This window comes from Tauraco erythrolophus, chromosome 2 (genome assembly GCF_009769465.1).
Source record: "Tauraco erythrolophus isolate bTauEry1 chromosome 2, bTauEry1.pri, whole genome shotgun sequence".
Lineage (NCBI taxonomy): Eukaryota > Metazoa > Chordata > Aves > Musophagiformes > Musophagidae > Tauraco > Tauraco erythrolophus.
Window position 1 is genome coordinate 96441977 of NC_141466.1, and position 16330 is coordinate 96458306.

The following is a 16330-nucleotide window of genomic DNA, read 5'->3' on the forward strand; positions in this document are numbered from 1 at the left end:
AAATACTTCTCAAAATAGCTCAGGTCAAACCACTGTTTCAAGTTGTCATTTCAAAAACATATTTTATATGGAAAATCCTGTAAATTGTGAGTTTGAGGGCACTGTGCTGTGCAAGTTGTGGTAGAATAACAGTATGCGTGAAATTGTATGTTAAGCAATTATTTACCTGACTTGAAAAGGCAAATGTAAAAGTTTTCTTGGTAAATCAGATAAATTAATTGGACAGATTTTTTTTAAAGGAAGCATCTTTCCTTTCTGTTTCCACATGCTATCTTGTGTCTTATAGCACAGACTATATTATTTGTCAAAAAGTTTAGAATCAAATTTAACTAACAAATTGTTACCCCAAAAAAAAGGTTAAAGTCTTTATGCTATATAATAATATATTATTTGATTTGTATTACCAACTGCCACCCCACAATGGTAACACTGGCTGTAATGGGCTTAAAGATGTCAAAGAGGCTGCAAAGAGGTATGTGCAAATTGCTGCCAAAGAATGTTGTAGATGATGAAATTTTGTTTAAATTTAGAAGTTACTAGATAAGGTAATAGGAAAAAAAAATAGATTCCCGGAAGGTTACTAATATACAGTAACCTAGGAAGTTCTGTGAGCAGAAAATAAAAACACTGGGAATGTGTGCACAGAAAGTATCATATATGCCTGTGTCCTAGTTTTACTTTCATTTATGCATCTTTTTTTCACTGCTGCTGAGACAGGATACAAAGCTGGAGGAACACTTAAATGGGAGAATGGCCATATTGGATAATTCTGTTTCTTATTTCCTTCCCTTCCTCCCTAGAGTTCAACGGTGTGCCATGTTACAGTTTTCAGAGTTCCATGAGAAGCTGCTCACCACTCTTTGCAAGAAGACAGATGATGGTCTGACAACAGAACATGCTCAGAGTCTTGTACTAGACGCGCTTTGTTGGCTGGCCGGAGTATATTCAAATGGCCCTGGCAGGTAAGAGAGAAATTGAGTTTAAATTAGCATGGCTGTTTCTCAGTATCAGCTCTGTTAGAAGAATAAAGTTTTATACGATTCTCTAAAGGATGCAACTTGTTTTTACAGCTCAAAGGAAGGAAATGACAGCTTGCTTTCTAAAACACGTAAATGTGTCTCTGATATAATACGTGTTTGCTTCTTTGAAGCTGGGCGGAGCATAGCTCACAAATGTGCACGATTTCTTGCCCTATGCATCAGGTCAGTGCTTAATTAGTTATAGCTATGTATTTTAAATTTTTATATATATGGGGTTTTTGCATGCAGTCTGAATTGTCTGTATGTGTTTATAATTGTTTAACATTGAATTTATAAAGCAACAAGATCTGAAAGGTCTGCTGTTGAGGAAAAATGTCTTGGGGTATGACTGCAAAGAACATCAGTCTTAACTTCATATTCTGGAGATTTCATGTTTGTTATTAATTCATTAAATGTTAAAGTGTCAGTGTGTTTCTTTGTAGCAATGGCAGGTGTGACCCAACTCAGCAGGGGTTTGGATCAGTTCTTCTAAAAGCTTTACTTGACAATATGCCTCTTTTGCCTGCTGCTGCAACAGGTGGTACGTATACAATGTTGTCATAAAAATACACGCTAACGTTTGTTGTTTGGCATGTTTTGGTGGACTCTCTGGTGAAATAAGAATTAGGTAATTGTTCAGTTATTACAAGCTGCTTCTTGGAGTGGTCTGGTCAGGTGGTACCCAAATTTGAAACTTGCATTTGTAGATTATGGAATTTAAGCAAATTAGCTTGCTTAAAACAAAGTGCTAAGGCACTGGCGTTTTCGGGAGAGCTTAAGTAAATTTTGCAAGAATTTTCAAAGATGTTCAGCAACCACAGATTCTGTTGGCATAAGTGAGAGTCAGGATTGTCTGTTATTTCTGAAAATTAGGAGATTTATTCCAGTGAGCCTGGCTATCCAAATGATGCCCAACTAGCCATCTTCCGTTACTTCCGCACCAACAAGAAATTTTTAACTAAAATAATTGTTGAATTGAATCTAGCTTCACATCACCAAGGGGTCTTGCATGAAAGTTAGTTTGCAGTCCAAAACACTCGTGCTGCCACCCAGGGAGAAACATTTAACACTGCTATAGAGGACGTGAAACGCACAGGGAGACGAGGAGAAGGAAGCTAAGGTTTGTGTTCCTGTACAGAACCACTGCACTGAGCTCCCAGAACTGATCTGAAAGGAAATAGTGCCTGCAGCAAATAGAGAATAAGGAGACAGTAACGAAAAGCAAGGGATAAGAGGAGAGGAGGAGTCGAATCTAAAGTAAGGCTTGGCTGCAAAGGGGTTGAAACCCCTAGCCTAGCACCTTAGTGTATCAAGAGCATTTTGATTGTTGTGGTTAGTAGAAGCAGTGGGCAGAAGCAATGAAAGCAGCAGGTGTGAAGCTGTCTCTTGGTAACCATTTGTTCTTCAGTTGTGAATTAGTTGATAAGAGAGTTTGAAGTACTTGTGGAAACTAGTGATTACAGAACGATTCTAAATTGAAGTCTCTCAAAAAAAGGGGAGGGAGAGAATGCTTCTTAGTCTGTGTTCAGTAACCACTAGATACTTAATTTATCACTTTCATTGATTATGCTTCAAAGTATGCTTTCTGAGTGGAAAAGTCGCATCATGGTTCACCTGAAATTAATTTATTCTTTTAATGCAGGATCTGTGTATTGGTATTTCGTATTGCTGAATTACGTAAAGGATGAAGATCTGTCAGGATGTAGCACAGCGTGTGCATCCTTGCTAACTGCTGTGTCCCGACAGTTGCAGGATCGCCTAACACCTATGGAAGCATTACTTCAGACAAGGTACTAAGAAATGTGGTTGTTGTAAACTTAATAAAAACAAACATACAAACTCTCTAATGCTGTCTTCTGCTGTTGTGAAAAAGCTTGGCTGTTTAAAAAAAAGATGCGTTTTGCCGTACTGTTTTGAACAAGGATTAGTTTGATACAGCTCTGGAAAACAGTTTTGACTTGTGCAAAGTTAACGGTGAATTTAATTGCCATCTTGAAATTTACAGTGCACTTAAAAACAGCAAAAGTGTATGTAATGTTTGCAGTCTGTACAATGCTTAAGTTATTATTTATGATTTTAGTGTAAGCATTAACAAAGCAGGTCATGTTTTCAGTATGGGACAGAATCAGATATACAGAATAGTTTCAGTTCTGCATAATGCTACACAAAATTGTAGTCTCTCCGTAAGCTGACCATTCATTTAAGGAATTGCTACTAAAGGTCAAGTTCCAAGTATAGAGATCTGGAGTCATTTACTGGGAATGTATGTTTTTATTATAAATTATATATCAATATAATTCATAATAAGATTGATTATATATCGATATGTGTCAATAGAATTTCAGACTATCATGTTGCACCTTTTACATATTGATCTCATTCACCATTTAACTTTAAATATATGTGATACCTGAAGGAAATATCTAGTGGTTCAGTTTTGTAGCGCTTTCCAAAGCTGTATTACAATGATGAGAACCTGCTGCTGTTAGGCAGCTTTTTCAGTTGTGATCTGTGGGCAGGAGTTTCCTCCAGGACAAGCAAGATCAAGGTAAAAGAGGTTTGGTAGAGGTCAACATCTTTGGTTCTGAAGCTTCAGATCAGATTTAAATTTTAGTAATCTAAGTTTGTAGAGGAAGGGACCTTTGTGGTTTGTTTGGGTTTTTTTAATTTTTTTTTTTTTAAAGGACTATATTACCAAAATACTTGGTAATAATTTGTTCTTAGGTGTTATACTTGAATACTTATAATGCTCTCTACTACCTTCCTCTTCTTGGTTGCTACTTTATTTCACCATCTGTAATCTTTGCAGTTGATGTCAAGACTTATCCCAGCAATAGAAATGGTGACTGGATAACTTGAGAATTTTGAAAAATACACAAAATGAACTGGAAAAACACAAGGTTTTGTGTTTCCATGTTGAATTTTCTTTAGAAACCAAATGGAGGAGAAAACATGAAAATTCTGCTTCTGTAGAATTTCTGTAGGAATCGACTCTTTCCTTTATATAGATTGTTTCCAAGTACCTCCTTTAAAGAGCATATCTGAAATAGATGTTTTTTCCTTTCCAGTTGCCCACTTCTAGGTTTGGCAGATGTGACATTTCAGATCACTTAGTGGTGAACACAGCTGTCTGCATCTCAAGGGAAGCTTTCTCAAGTGAGCCCCTGTTCTTGGCATCCTTCAGGCTTAGGTTTTCTGAATGTTTCTAGATGGTCTTTTATGGATTTTCTTCTTGGAACTAAATTTGCTTTCTCTTTTCACTCAGTATCCCTACAGTTAGGGTAAGAATAGCAGCAGACACATTTGTCTAATCCCGTATTTTATTACTATAGCTCTCTATCTGGCAAGGACTGACTATTTCTTGACTTAGTTTAATAATTTAGATGGAATTTAATAAAGCCATTGCATTATGTTTCTGCAGATCAAGAGAATACCGTCATTTCTTGGTTAGTTTTTTTTTTATATAGAAGATCACTATTAATATATTTTTCTTTTCTAAAAAAACATAAATTAGTAGGCAGCCATTACTTTACTCTTTTTCTCTTCCCTCTCCCCGAGTTGTATTTTATCATATTTGTATGCATTTGTGTTCCAGAGTTTCTGTTATTGCTTTTTCTCTTCTTTGTCATTGTTCCCAGGTACAATAGCCTAACATTTGGTAATCAAATAAAAGCAAATGTCTGCTTAAAGGATCTGTACATTCACGTTGTCCTCAGGCACAGTAGTACTCGTTTTACTATCATGTGCCACAATAAGGCAAGTAAAACTTGAAAGGATAAGGCCAGATGGCTGTTACATGACTTACAGTTTAGAGAACAAAAAAGGGATTTCAGACAGTATTTTAGGCTGTCCTACAACAAAGGTGGTTTGTCTCTAGCAAATCTGGGGAATTTCTCCAGCCTGTACTTGAAAACACCTGATTAAAGTAGTGGTGGAAATTAACTATTCTAAATATTATAAGCTATTACATGGCTTAATTATTCTTATCATTACCACTTGAACTGTCTCCTTCTGCCCACATCTAATCTGACAACTCTCCTGCTGCAGCTAAAGCCTTTTAGTGTTTGTGTCCTGACCACCTTGGCGATAAAGAGTAGATGATTTCATTCTTATCAAATTTTGGATGTCTAGAGGATGTTTATATCTTGATCGTATTCTCCAGATCTGTAGTCATTCTTAAAGCATTTCCTTGAGCTGTTTTATTTGGTCCTCATCTTCCTTGAATTGTGGTATACAAAATTGTAAACATGATTCCAATTGAGATCTGAGTGAAGCATAAGAGGAATTTTACATAGTTTATATTCATTACTGCATAGATGAATAGGGTGATGGGCTTTTTTTGTGACATTGTTGATTCGTTCTTTGTTTTTTGTTGATGTAACTTCTATATTCTTTTCTGAAAAGTGTTGCTAATGCAACTTGGAACTGTGAACCTGATCATTCCTGCTGAAGAATCAGTAAAAGGCACTGTGCATATTGAAATAAATCTGGGTCGGATAGAATATATTTAACTCTCTGCAATACTTTCAAATTTTGATCCTATTCTACAAAGCTCTTGTAACGCCTTTTTTGTTTTAATCACTCGCTTAATAAATCAACACTTCACTTAAATCATGCAAGTAATCAATGTTAATGTTGAGCTGACCCAGTTTATTGAGTTTGTAAATCTGAGGTCTAAAACAAGCTGTCAAGGTACCCTACTGAATTTTGTCTGAGGATTTTTTGTGTGTTTTAGTAACCACTTTGTGGTAGCATGTTGTCTTGCTTTGCTTACAGTCTTACTAGATGTGCAGTATGCACTGTTTCTGTGTAGTACGTGTGTGTAGAGAGCAACCTGGATTCCTCTAATATGTGTTATTCTTGGTATAAAGTTGTCATCTTAAATTTGCCACCTTGGAGGTGCTTGTAAATAACTTGGTTGGGGAATGTATGCTGAATGAGTTGATCTGTAATTCTCACATGTTCTTTTTTTGTTTGTTTGAAATCAGTAGCAACTGTTGCCTTTTCGTATAATGTCATTTTCTGACTAGTTACAGTCTGAGTATTGTGTGGCAAAAAGCACTGAGCCCAGCCAACGTGGGAGTGTTCGGAGAAGTCTAGAACCTGTTCTGCCTTGTAGCTGTTGGTGTAGTATTCATGTAGACATTTACCCTTCGGTGACTACTTGATCAAAAAAGACACTTAAATACTCCAGCCTTCTCAGCGTTACCCGTTGAGGGCTTTCCTCACCTGCTAAAGAAGCAAGAAGCTGCTTGGAGGCTGAGGGAAAAGAGGGTGGAGGAACTTCCTGTTGCTGTTGGTGTGTTCATGGAAATATTTCATATTTGTCAAAACACAAAGTGTTGTATGTTTCTTACTTTTGTACCTACAGAGGTGCCTTCTTTCTTTCTACTCTTGATTAATACTTTGGCCTGACTTCAATTTTTTTTTCTCTTGTCAGTTGCCGGTAGTAGGTATTGGTACACAAGAAAACCAACACTGATTTTGTTTTTAGTTTGGATTTTTGTTTTTCTTGGCTTATAAAACCTTAATTGGTTTGGGACCACCTTGTTACCTGAGTGATTGTATTATTTTTTTCCCCTGCAGTACTGCCAGAGTAGGAGTAATGAGATTTTCTTCTGTTGAGATACATAAAGTACTCGCAAGTGTTTATCATCCCTAGCAGCATTTCCTTTTTTCTTCTTACTTCAGCTGGAAGAGCAAGCTGAGGTGGAATTTCTTTTGCTGTTTTGGGAAACAGTACTGTGTTTTTATTGACTTCAGATAAATGTCTGATTTACCATGTGCAGGCATGCATATTGCTACGGGTAATTGTCTAAGGCTTGTAGTTCTAGTTTCCATGTCTGAGTGTGAGTGATTGTGTTGTGCTTCCAGGGCAGTAGTACATCTTCAAAACTATTTATTTATTATGAAGAGTTACTTCTTTAGCCTCACAAGCTGTTTGAAAAGGTCACCTAATACTTCATTAAAGTAATTTAAATTATAATTTCTAAGATATGTCAATTGAATGAAAAGAATAATTTGGAATATAATACATCCTGATGATGAAATACCTTTTCTGTAAATAATTTTATATAAATTCTTATTGTTTGAATAGTGCTGTTTGTCTTATTCCATTTGCAGATATGGATTATACAGTTCGCCTTTTGATCCAGTTCTGTTTGATTTGGAAATAAGTGGCTCTTCTTGTAAAAATGTATACAACAGCAGCATTGGAGTACAGTCAGATGAAATTGATTTGTCTGATGTTCTATCGGGTACGTATGTTTAACAGTAATCTGTTGTGGAAATACTGGTAATTCTCTCTGTTGTACGATTTTCCTTTAGTGAAGATGTGGTTTTATACTTTCCATCTGTTTTATAGCTGTACATAACAAAATTAAAGATATCCTCTTGCTTTGTGGGATCTCTTACGTTTCCTGTAGCCCTTAGGACAAGAAAAATGTTCTTTTCTTATCCTGTAGAAGAGCTAAGAAAATGCCAGAGATTAAACAGAAAGGCTGCTGTCATTCCCTGGATCAGAGTCATCTAGGAAGCATCTGTCACTTCTGTTGAGCAGCTTCCTTGAGATATGTTATTATTCATTTAGACTAGCAACCATCTCATAGGAAGAGAAACCTAAATGGATTTTTCTGAAGTTTGGAACCTGCCATAGGGAACTCTTCTACTTAAATATTACAGATTTAATGAGGCATTTTTTGTGTTTCAGAGGCATTAAAATACCTTAAAAGCATTTTTGTATCTATGCTAGCAGGTTAGTTCGTAAGTGAATCTTTAGGCCATGGAATGTCCTAATAATGAGACAACTTTTACCAGTCATGAAATTATTTTCAAAACAAGTGTATTCATCAGTCACAGTGACTTCTTTCCTTCTGTGTTCTTGTCCATCTCCTTCCCATCCCTGCCTCCATGCAACACTGTGAATTTCTTAGTATATTGACTAATAGTCTAGTTTTTTTCCTAACTTAGTGTGTGATGGTAGTTGGTCTGTTGTTTTCTTTCTCTTCCTTTCTGGTGACATCAATGTATTTTTGCAAACTAATTTTCTCACAGTGTAGAAAGAATAGAGCATCTATATATAGTTTAATTCTGGAATTAAGGAGGTTACACTATGCTTCTGCTGTCACATTTGGTAGTTTGACTTATTAAGATACTCTGTTCAGATTTGGCAGCATTATCCATTTTAAAATATAAATAAAAATAACTTCCATTAATATTGTGGATGTGATAGTGTTAAGATGTTTGTTCCACAACATGAAGTAATAAAATATGTGGATTATTTTTAGTTGTCCCTCTTGACTCTTCGTGACTTGAAATGCCGCTATCAAGAAGACATTAGCCGATTGTGCAGATATTTATTTCTCTTTCAGGAAACGGGAAAATAAGTAGCTGTGCAGCTGCTGAAGGTAGTTTTACTTCACTTACTGGACTTCTGGAAGTTGAACCTCTGCACTTTACCTGTGTTTCAACAAGTGATGGAACTAGAATAGAAAGGGACGATGCAAGTACGTTTACTGGTATATACAATTTTTCATTTTTTCTACTTACCATAGTTCCACGATATGATACTTTTAGTTGGACATAATGAGCACTGTTTGACAGATTGCCTGTAGTTTTATAGTGTTAAAATGTGTTGTTTTTTTTTTTTAATAGTTAAACTTCTTAGAGCTTAACAAAATGGATTCTAAATTTATTAATTTGAATCAAATTTTTTCTATTGGAGAGAATAACGTACAGGCCTACATCTTCACCTTGAAGCCTTGTGGCGAAAGAATTCCAGGGCATTAGGTGGCTCTTCTGTAATGAAAATGTTGCATGTATGATAAGTGTCTAAACCATAGACTTTGTAATTCAAGAGTATGTTACTTTGTAGCAAGAACTGGGTAAAAGGAGGTATTTCTCTTGTTTTTACATTGCTCTTGACAATTAGCAAGGAATTAAATTAAAAGTGTTTTTTATAATTTCTTTTCTACATACATGTTTTTTGTTTGGTTGTTTTTTTGTTTGTTTGTTTCATGCCAGTGAGTACCTTCGGGGTTACCCCAGCAGTTGGTGGCCTCTCTTCTGGAACGGTTGGGGAAGCCTCGACAGCACTGAGTTCAGCAGCCCAGGTAGCTTTGCAGTCTCTCTCTCATGCAATGGCCTCAGCCGAGCAACAGCTCCAGGTGCTGCAAGAGAAACAGCAGCAGCTTTTGAAGCTTCAGCAACAGGTTGGAGGCTATTTGGCTATTTTTTAATGCTGTCTCTAAACTTCAAAAGCTGAGAAAGTAGTTGCAGAGCTAGTCACTTTTTTTTTTTCTTCTCTCCATAGTGTATTTGAGGAAGGAACGGCTCTACTCTGAGGATCACTCTTATTAAGCAAAATGCTGAGAGTGTCTCCCATGTTACTTTGGTCTTTCAGACTTTTTTTGTGTATTTTGAGGGTGGGTTGGGAGTTTGTAATCAAAACTAAGTCTTAATACGCATCAGTCTGAAATTGAAAAAGACCATTGAAATGAAAAGCACAATTACCAACAGAGGGAAATACCAGTCATAAAGCTATTGTCAATATGAAACTTGGCTTTGTTGACTCTACTGTTTTTCAGTTGTACTTTTTTTTAAAATTTTTTGACTACTCCAATTAATTACTTACTTGCTGAAGACGTGTAATTAAGGTCAAATTGTCAAAGTGAGATCAAATGAATTTCATTTTTCAGCTTGTGGTTGGACATCTAACATGCCTATGCTGAAGGTAGCTTGGATTTATTAAATTCAGTTTTATAATAAAAGTTGAACTTGTAGTTCAATACTACTACTGCGTTCAGAAGCGCTATTATCTGCTACATACACTGCTTTCTTTTTCCTCACAGAAAGCTAAGCTGGAAGCAAAGCTGCATCAGACAACTGCAGCGGCGGCAGCAGCAGCATCAGCAGTTGGTCCTGTTCACAACTCTGTGCCTTCTAATCCAGTAGCAGCCCCAGGGTTCTTCATCCATCCTTCAGATGTCATTCCACCCACACCAAAAACAACTCCTCTATTCATGACTCCACCTTTGACTCCACCTAATGAGGCAGTTTCTGCTGTTATTAATGCAGAGCTTGCTCAGCTTTTCCCTGGTTCAGTCATTGATCCCCCAACAGTTAACCTTTCAGCACATAACAAAAATGCAAGCAAGTCTAGAACGGTAATTATTTTTATTTTTACTTTTATTGTAGAAGCAAAATGCTGTAAGCCTTATGAGTATCTAATTCGTACTTGAGTGCTAGTAAATATGTGTTGATTTGGATGAGATATGAAAACTGTATCACTGAATTGAAGCCATATGAAAAGAAAAACCTTATGGAAGCAAGATAGAGTTGTTATAGTACCTCAGTGGTTTCTTTTGATTGGAGCTAGCTTAACTGCATAAGGAGTTACTAGTCCTTTGAACTTAGTAGTTAATGCATTTTGGTGGTTCATGCTTGAATCTAAATGTAGTGAGATGTCGTCAAAATTTTCCGTTTTTAAATCACAAGAGTCTTAGAGTCTTCTGTAAAGAACAGTTTATTATAAATGCATAGATTTTAGTGTCTTAATTTTACTGATGTTTTCCCGTTCCTCAGAATCCACTTGGATCTGGTCTTGCTCTTGCAATATCTCACGCTTCACATTTTCTTCAACCTCCACCTCATCAATCAATTATTATAGAGCGAATGCACTCAGGTAAAAACATAATTTCTCATAATAACTCTCATAATAATTTTGACACATTTTCTAATAAGACATAGAGTATTTTCCAGGGTCTTAAGTAAGTTGCTTATCTGCAGTCTCACCTGGCTTTCCAAAGAAAATATATTTCTCAGTTTGTGTTTCTCTTGTATCTGGAAGTTTAAGACCTAGTGTTCAGTGGTGTTTACCAAGCTGAAAAATCCTGAGGGCTGGGGAATATTTTGGGTCTCTGGACAGAGCACCTGTTCTGAAATAATACATAAAAAGCATAACAACCTAAATTAAGTTGAAGCCAAAATTTTCTTTTCAAAGAGTGCAAGCTATCTTGAGAGATTCTGAGATTGTGCAGCTGTTTTTGACCTCAAATTTACACCTTTTGAACAATATATAAACAATGATTTTATTGTTTGAGAAGTAACATCTCTTCACTGGTTAGCTCGCAGTGGTATTTTAGGCAATCCTGTTTTTTTCCCCTAGGAGCAAGAAGATTTGTGACCTTAGATTTTGGAAGACCTATATTGCTGACGGATGTATTGATTCCCACTTGTGGAGATTTGGCTTCTTTGTCAATTGACATCTGGACTTTAGGAGAAGAAGTGGATGGAAGGCGACTGGTAGTGGCTACTGACATTAGCACACATTCACTTATTTTACATGACTTGTTGCCACCCCCAGTTTGCAGGTTTATGAAGGTAAAAGGAGATAGACTATATGCAATCTGTCTTTTTAACTCTTGGTGTTTGTTAGTATGTGATCTATCCTTTTAAGTTTTCTTCAGACCAAACTTTAGTTGACTGTAATTTTTGTAAGAATTTTTGACTTGGTGTTTATTTTGCCTGTTTCAGTACAATTGTGTTACAGTATAGCTGCATTCTCTTTCAGATCACTGTTATTGGTCGATATGGTAGCACAAATGCCAGAGCAAAAATCCCATTAGGATTTTATTATGGCCATACCTATATCTTACCCTTTGAAAATGAGCTGAAACTAATGCACGATCCCCTCAGAGGAGAAGGTGAAGCTGCAAATCAGCCAGAAATTGACCAACATTTGGCAATGATGGTTGCATTGCAAGAAGACATACAATGCAGGTTAGAAGAAAAAGAATATGCATACTTACTAGTTATTTTAACTTATAACACTGGGATATCATACTGTTACAGATTTATATTTTTTCTTTCCATTATATTCTTCAGACCAAAGAAAACTCTGCCTTTGTTTTAGAGTTGTTACAGTGAATATCTTTACAGCAGTAACAAAGACTACACTGTATATGTTTTAACAGTGCATTCAAAATTGACCAGTAGTTGTCTTCCGGCAGGGTGACTGTCAAATGTATTGCCCTTTGCTAATGTCTATTGAATCGTGTGTTGGAATGTTTCTCTTTAGGTACAATTTGGCCTGTCATCGGTTAGAAATCCTTCTGCAGAGTATTGACCTGCCACCACTCAATAGTGCTAACAATGCCCAGTACTTTTTACGAAAGCCAGACAAGGCAGTAGAAGAAGATAGCAGAGTATTTTCTGCTTACCAGGACTGCATTCAGCTACAGCTTCAACTCAACTTGGCTCATCATGCTGTTCAGAGGCTAAAAGTAGCTTTAGGTGCAAGCAGGAAAACACTGAAGGAGCAGTCTGATCCGAAAGAGTTGATTCAGATGTCATCCACAGAGCAGTTGCGCACCATCATTAGATACTTACTGGATACTTTGCTTAGTTTGCTTCATTCTTCCAATGGTTAGTATTTTTTGAGGTTTTGATATTTTTGTCATGTTAGTAGAAATAATTGGCAAGTGTTTCTATTTCTTGATCTGTACTTTCCCACTATAAAGCTTTTAAACTATGTTCACATATGTTTTACTATGATTTTAGTAGCTGGTTGCATACAGTGTAAAGTTTCACCAGTGGCACCAAGCTGATCTAACCACTTTCTGCTCCCGAAAGGATAGGAGAGGGTGTCAAAGTCCATCTCCATTTGCTGTAGTCCTGGCTGCATATTCCTTTGTTCAGATAGTCATCTGATCCTTTTGTGGGCTGATTCAGTTTGCTGAGGTAACAAGAGACTCCTAAGCAGAATACTCATGTTGTTTTCATAAGTAGAATCAACTTATGGAGGAATCTGAGCGTTGAAGTTTGTGCAGCACATGGAATGGATTAGGCAGTTAGAAGTGGGGAGGAGAAGTATAAATTGCTTCAGGGTGGGAGGAGTCATAAAACCAGTATCTCTACTCAGTTCATGATTTTTAATATCCAGTTAAGGATTTTTATTTCCTAAACCTGCCATTGATGGAGTTTTTGGAGAATTAAAATTGAAAAGTCTGAGTAGGAGTGGTCTTTTTTTTCAAAAAAGAAAACAAACAAACAAAAAAAGACAGAACATTGTTCTCTTGATAGACAGGTGTGTCTGTCTTGTAATTTTCTGTGCCAGTTTGTTCTTAATCATATAAATGGTTTGGTTTTTGCTTTGTGTAGGTTCCATGGGAATATTTGCACTGACATGAAATTGATTTGATTTTGACCAAATAGCCTGGTCTTTATGGGTTAACTGCAAATTGCCATCTCCCCATGTGTTTCCTCCTTCTCCTCTGTTCCAATTAGTCTAAGCATAATAGTTTTAAAAACTTCCTGCAAACCTTCTCCTCCTATGTTTTCAAGCCATTTTCTCTTTAAACATAGTTGCTTGTTCCCTTTTCTTAAAAGGGCACTCTGTTCCTGTGGTGCTGCAAAGTACTTTCCATGCTCAAGCTTGTGAAGAATTATTTAAACACCTATGTATCAGTGGAACCCCAAAGATACGATTGCATACTGGCCTTCTGCTTGTGCAACTCTGTGGAGGAGAAAGATGGTGGGGTCAGTTTCTCTCTAATGTGCTGCAGGAATTATACAATTCAGAGCAACTTCTCATATTCCCACAAGACAGGTAAGGTATAAGTCTATATTAATTGATTGCTTGTGATTTAACACTGGAATTGACAAAATGAGACCGAAGGATACTTATCCATCTATTCTGTTGATTTAAGAGTCCCAACAAAGCACTGCAAATGATAAATGTCTGATTGCAGTTATTTATTGCACCTATTTGGTGCTTGCATGCAATAAGTTGCTATTTTTCCTTACCTGGAGATCTTCACATACCTACCAGGAACACTCCTCAGTGTCAAAAATTGCTGTCGCTTTTATCAGGATTAAATGCAGCCTCATCATAGAGCTGTTCTTCTAATGAATTTGGAAGTAGGATTGAGACTGGAAAGCACACTATTAGCATTTAGTACAAAAGATTTCTCTGAGATAAGAGCAAAAAAGCATATAGTTGAGCATTGAATGTTAGATGTGTTGCATGTTTCAGATCATCGATTGAAATCTTTGACATTCTAAACATTTATATTAATCAAACATTCACTGTTCTGTGGCTTTCTGCCTTCTTTGGACAGCAACATTTATATTTTCGTAATTTTTTAAAATGAATTAATTCCAGGTTATAAGAATACATGGATTTAATTCTCTATCTCTGCTATTCAGTATATCATATGTAGTAGGAAATAAAACTGATGAGAACTTCTTTCCAATGGAATGCTCTGCTGACCTCTTGAGTGTAAAAGAGAAAACGTTCACCCTAAAATACTGCATTATCCTTTCAAGAAAAGAACATGAACTCGAGTTCACTTGCTGGGCCACAGTACTGCTTTCTGTAGCAATCTGCTTGTGTCTCAGATGAAAGGCTAGAGGAATATTGTTCTGTAAGGGGTGTTTCAGAATATTATTGGATCTGAAAAGAAATAAAATCTTAAATATTTAAATTTTATTTTTAGGGTCTTCATGTTGCTTTCTTGCATTGGCCAAAGATCGCTTAGCAACAGTGGTGTTTTAGAAAGTTTACTTAATCTCCTGGATAACCTGCTGTCACCACTGCAACCTCATTTACCTGTGCACAGAAGAACTGAAGGTACCCCTCTAATTTGGGAAACTATATTTTCATATACATTATAAGCTAGAAAATTGAGAGACTAGCTCACAATTTTTGATGTGTTAAAAGAAGAAATTGCTCGTTTTCTGTATTTCCAAAACACAGTTGTCTTTTAAAATGTACTGAAAGTGCTTGTTCTTTAGGTCCTTAAAGAGATTCCTCCCCTCACTTCCCTGATTAAACCTGAGCAAAATCTATTTGGTTGCTTTTAGTTCAGCTAGGAAGCTTTAAAGTTTTAACAAAGTGGGAGGAACATCCAATGTATAGACAGCTCTAGTGACTCTAGTGAATGACTTTGGAATTTAGCGTTTTGGAAAGAAGTGCCCCTTTTTGCTCATGAGATCCTTTCTAAGTTTCAAGCTTTTGAGATAAAACATGGTTATGAAGATGAGTTTGTTAGGTGTATCTGCATGGTTTCTGCAAACTGCAAGGGATTTTTTTGACTCTTAAAAAATTACTGAAATTATATTCTCTAAACTTGATTTTCTTTGAGTGTTTTCTTAACTGTTTTAAGAAAATGCTTACTTTCAAAAACATCAAACTCTAGGCTGCTTCATTTGTTACATAGATGTAGCAGAGCATTGTAGAACAAATGTTGTTTAAAATTCTTAGCGTTGCAAAGCGTGTAATTGCCAGCTGAGACTCTGTCCTTACTTTTTACCGTGTCTCCTGATGTAAACAAGCCTACAGCTGGTGGCAGAAGCTGTCCTAGTGCCTCCCCTTGGTCTGCCGTGTACTTTCTCTATCGTGGCCATATCCTGCTGTAGTCTCTAACTAGTTTGAGGCAAACCCAAGCTTACGTCTCCTCTACCTCTGTTTGCACTCTCCCCACAGCTGCCAATTCCTTTCATAGCTCTTGCCTTACTAGTTGTCCTCACGGAGGACTTATAGGAAGCAGAAGTAACTGATACTTCAGAGCTTTATTTGCTGGTCTTTCAGCTTCCTTCCTCCTGGACAGTACAGGTGAGTACTAGGGCATTATTATGTGTGGTGGAAGCATCAGGTACGGAAGAAGAAATTCCTATTTGAGAACTATCACACATAACTAAGGGTCAAGGGGGTGAAAACTTACTGGGGAAAAAGTCAGAAAACAAAGGACAATCAGAGAAAGAGGTGAGTGTTGTAGGTAGAGAGAAGTTATAAACTTGGAGCAGAAAGGGGAAAAAAGGAATAAGCAAAAGGCACTTGGAGGGAGGGAGAGAAGCTGAAAATTGTGATTTTTTTTTTTGCTTTTTTTTTTAATTTTTTTTAAGAGATGAAAAGAAATGCACTTGTTTAAACAGAAGTATGTAAAGGTATATACTTCACTCTGCAGCAGGCTTCTTTCTCTTTATTCTGCCAACCAAAACGTGCGTAGTGATCACCAGTGCCACTCGTTTCTATTCTTGCAATTTAGTCTGCAGATCCTGTTCAGGGAGGCTTCCTGTTCCTCTGCTGGCTTGGGGTGGCTGCTTTCTGCCAGTGTGAGCAGAAAACTGGAGTTAACAGTCAGGGCCTGCATCCTATTGCTTGTGCTGCCAGCAGCTACATGTGATTTTGGACAAGTTGTTTCTGTGCCTTAGTTTTCTTGTTTGATCTGGAATTAATAATAGTTTGAGTTAACAAAAGCTTTTTTGAGGTCAGTGCATGAGAAGTGTAGTGTAGTTAAACGTGACTCAGC

The 16330-nt window shown here is 36.8% G+C and overlaps 1 protein-coding gene across 4 annotated transcripts in view; it reads left to right on the top strand.

The window, feature by feature from the left end:
• The window catches only part of BIRC6 (baculoviral IAP repeat containing 6), a 199147-nt gene that overhangs the window by 62767 nt on the left and 120050 nt on the right, over positions 1 to 16330 (top strand). For 3 of the 4 annotated variants that reach the window (XM_086631641.1, XM_086631640.1, XM_086631639.1), the window contains exons 18-31: positions 801 to 962; positions 1071 to 1202; positions 1463 to 1560; positions 2662 to 2809; positions 7143 to 7276; positions 8390 to 8536; positions 9042 to 9229; positions 9869 to 10183; positions 10602 to 10701; positions 11185 to 11399; positions 11590 to 11798; positions 12097 to 12443; positions 13407 to 13626; positions 14516 to 14649. In XM_086631641.1, coding sequence (XP_086487767.1) covers positions 801 to 962; positions 1071 to 1202; positions 1463 to 1560; positions 2662 to 2809; positions 7143 to 7276; positions 8390 to 8536; positions 9042 to 9229; positions 9869 to 10183; positions 10602 to 10701; positions 11185 to 11399; positions 11590 to 11798; positions 12097 to 12443; positions 13407 to 13626; positions 14516 to 14649 — 2549 coding nt within the window. The remainder of the gene's footprint in view (positions 1 to 800; positions 963 to 1070; positions 1203 to 1462; positions 1561 to 2661; positions 2810 to 7142; positions 7277 to 8389; positions 8537 to 9041; positions 9230 to 9868; positions 10184 to 10601; positions 10702 to 11184; positions 11400 to 11589; positions 11799 to 12096; positions 12444 to 13406; positions 13627 to 14515; positions 14650 to 16330) is intronic. The other variant, XM_086631642.1, reaches the window with a different exon arrangement.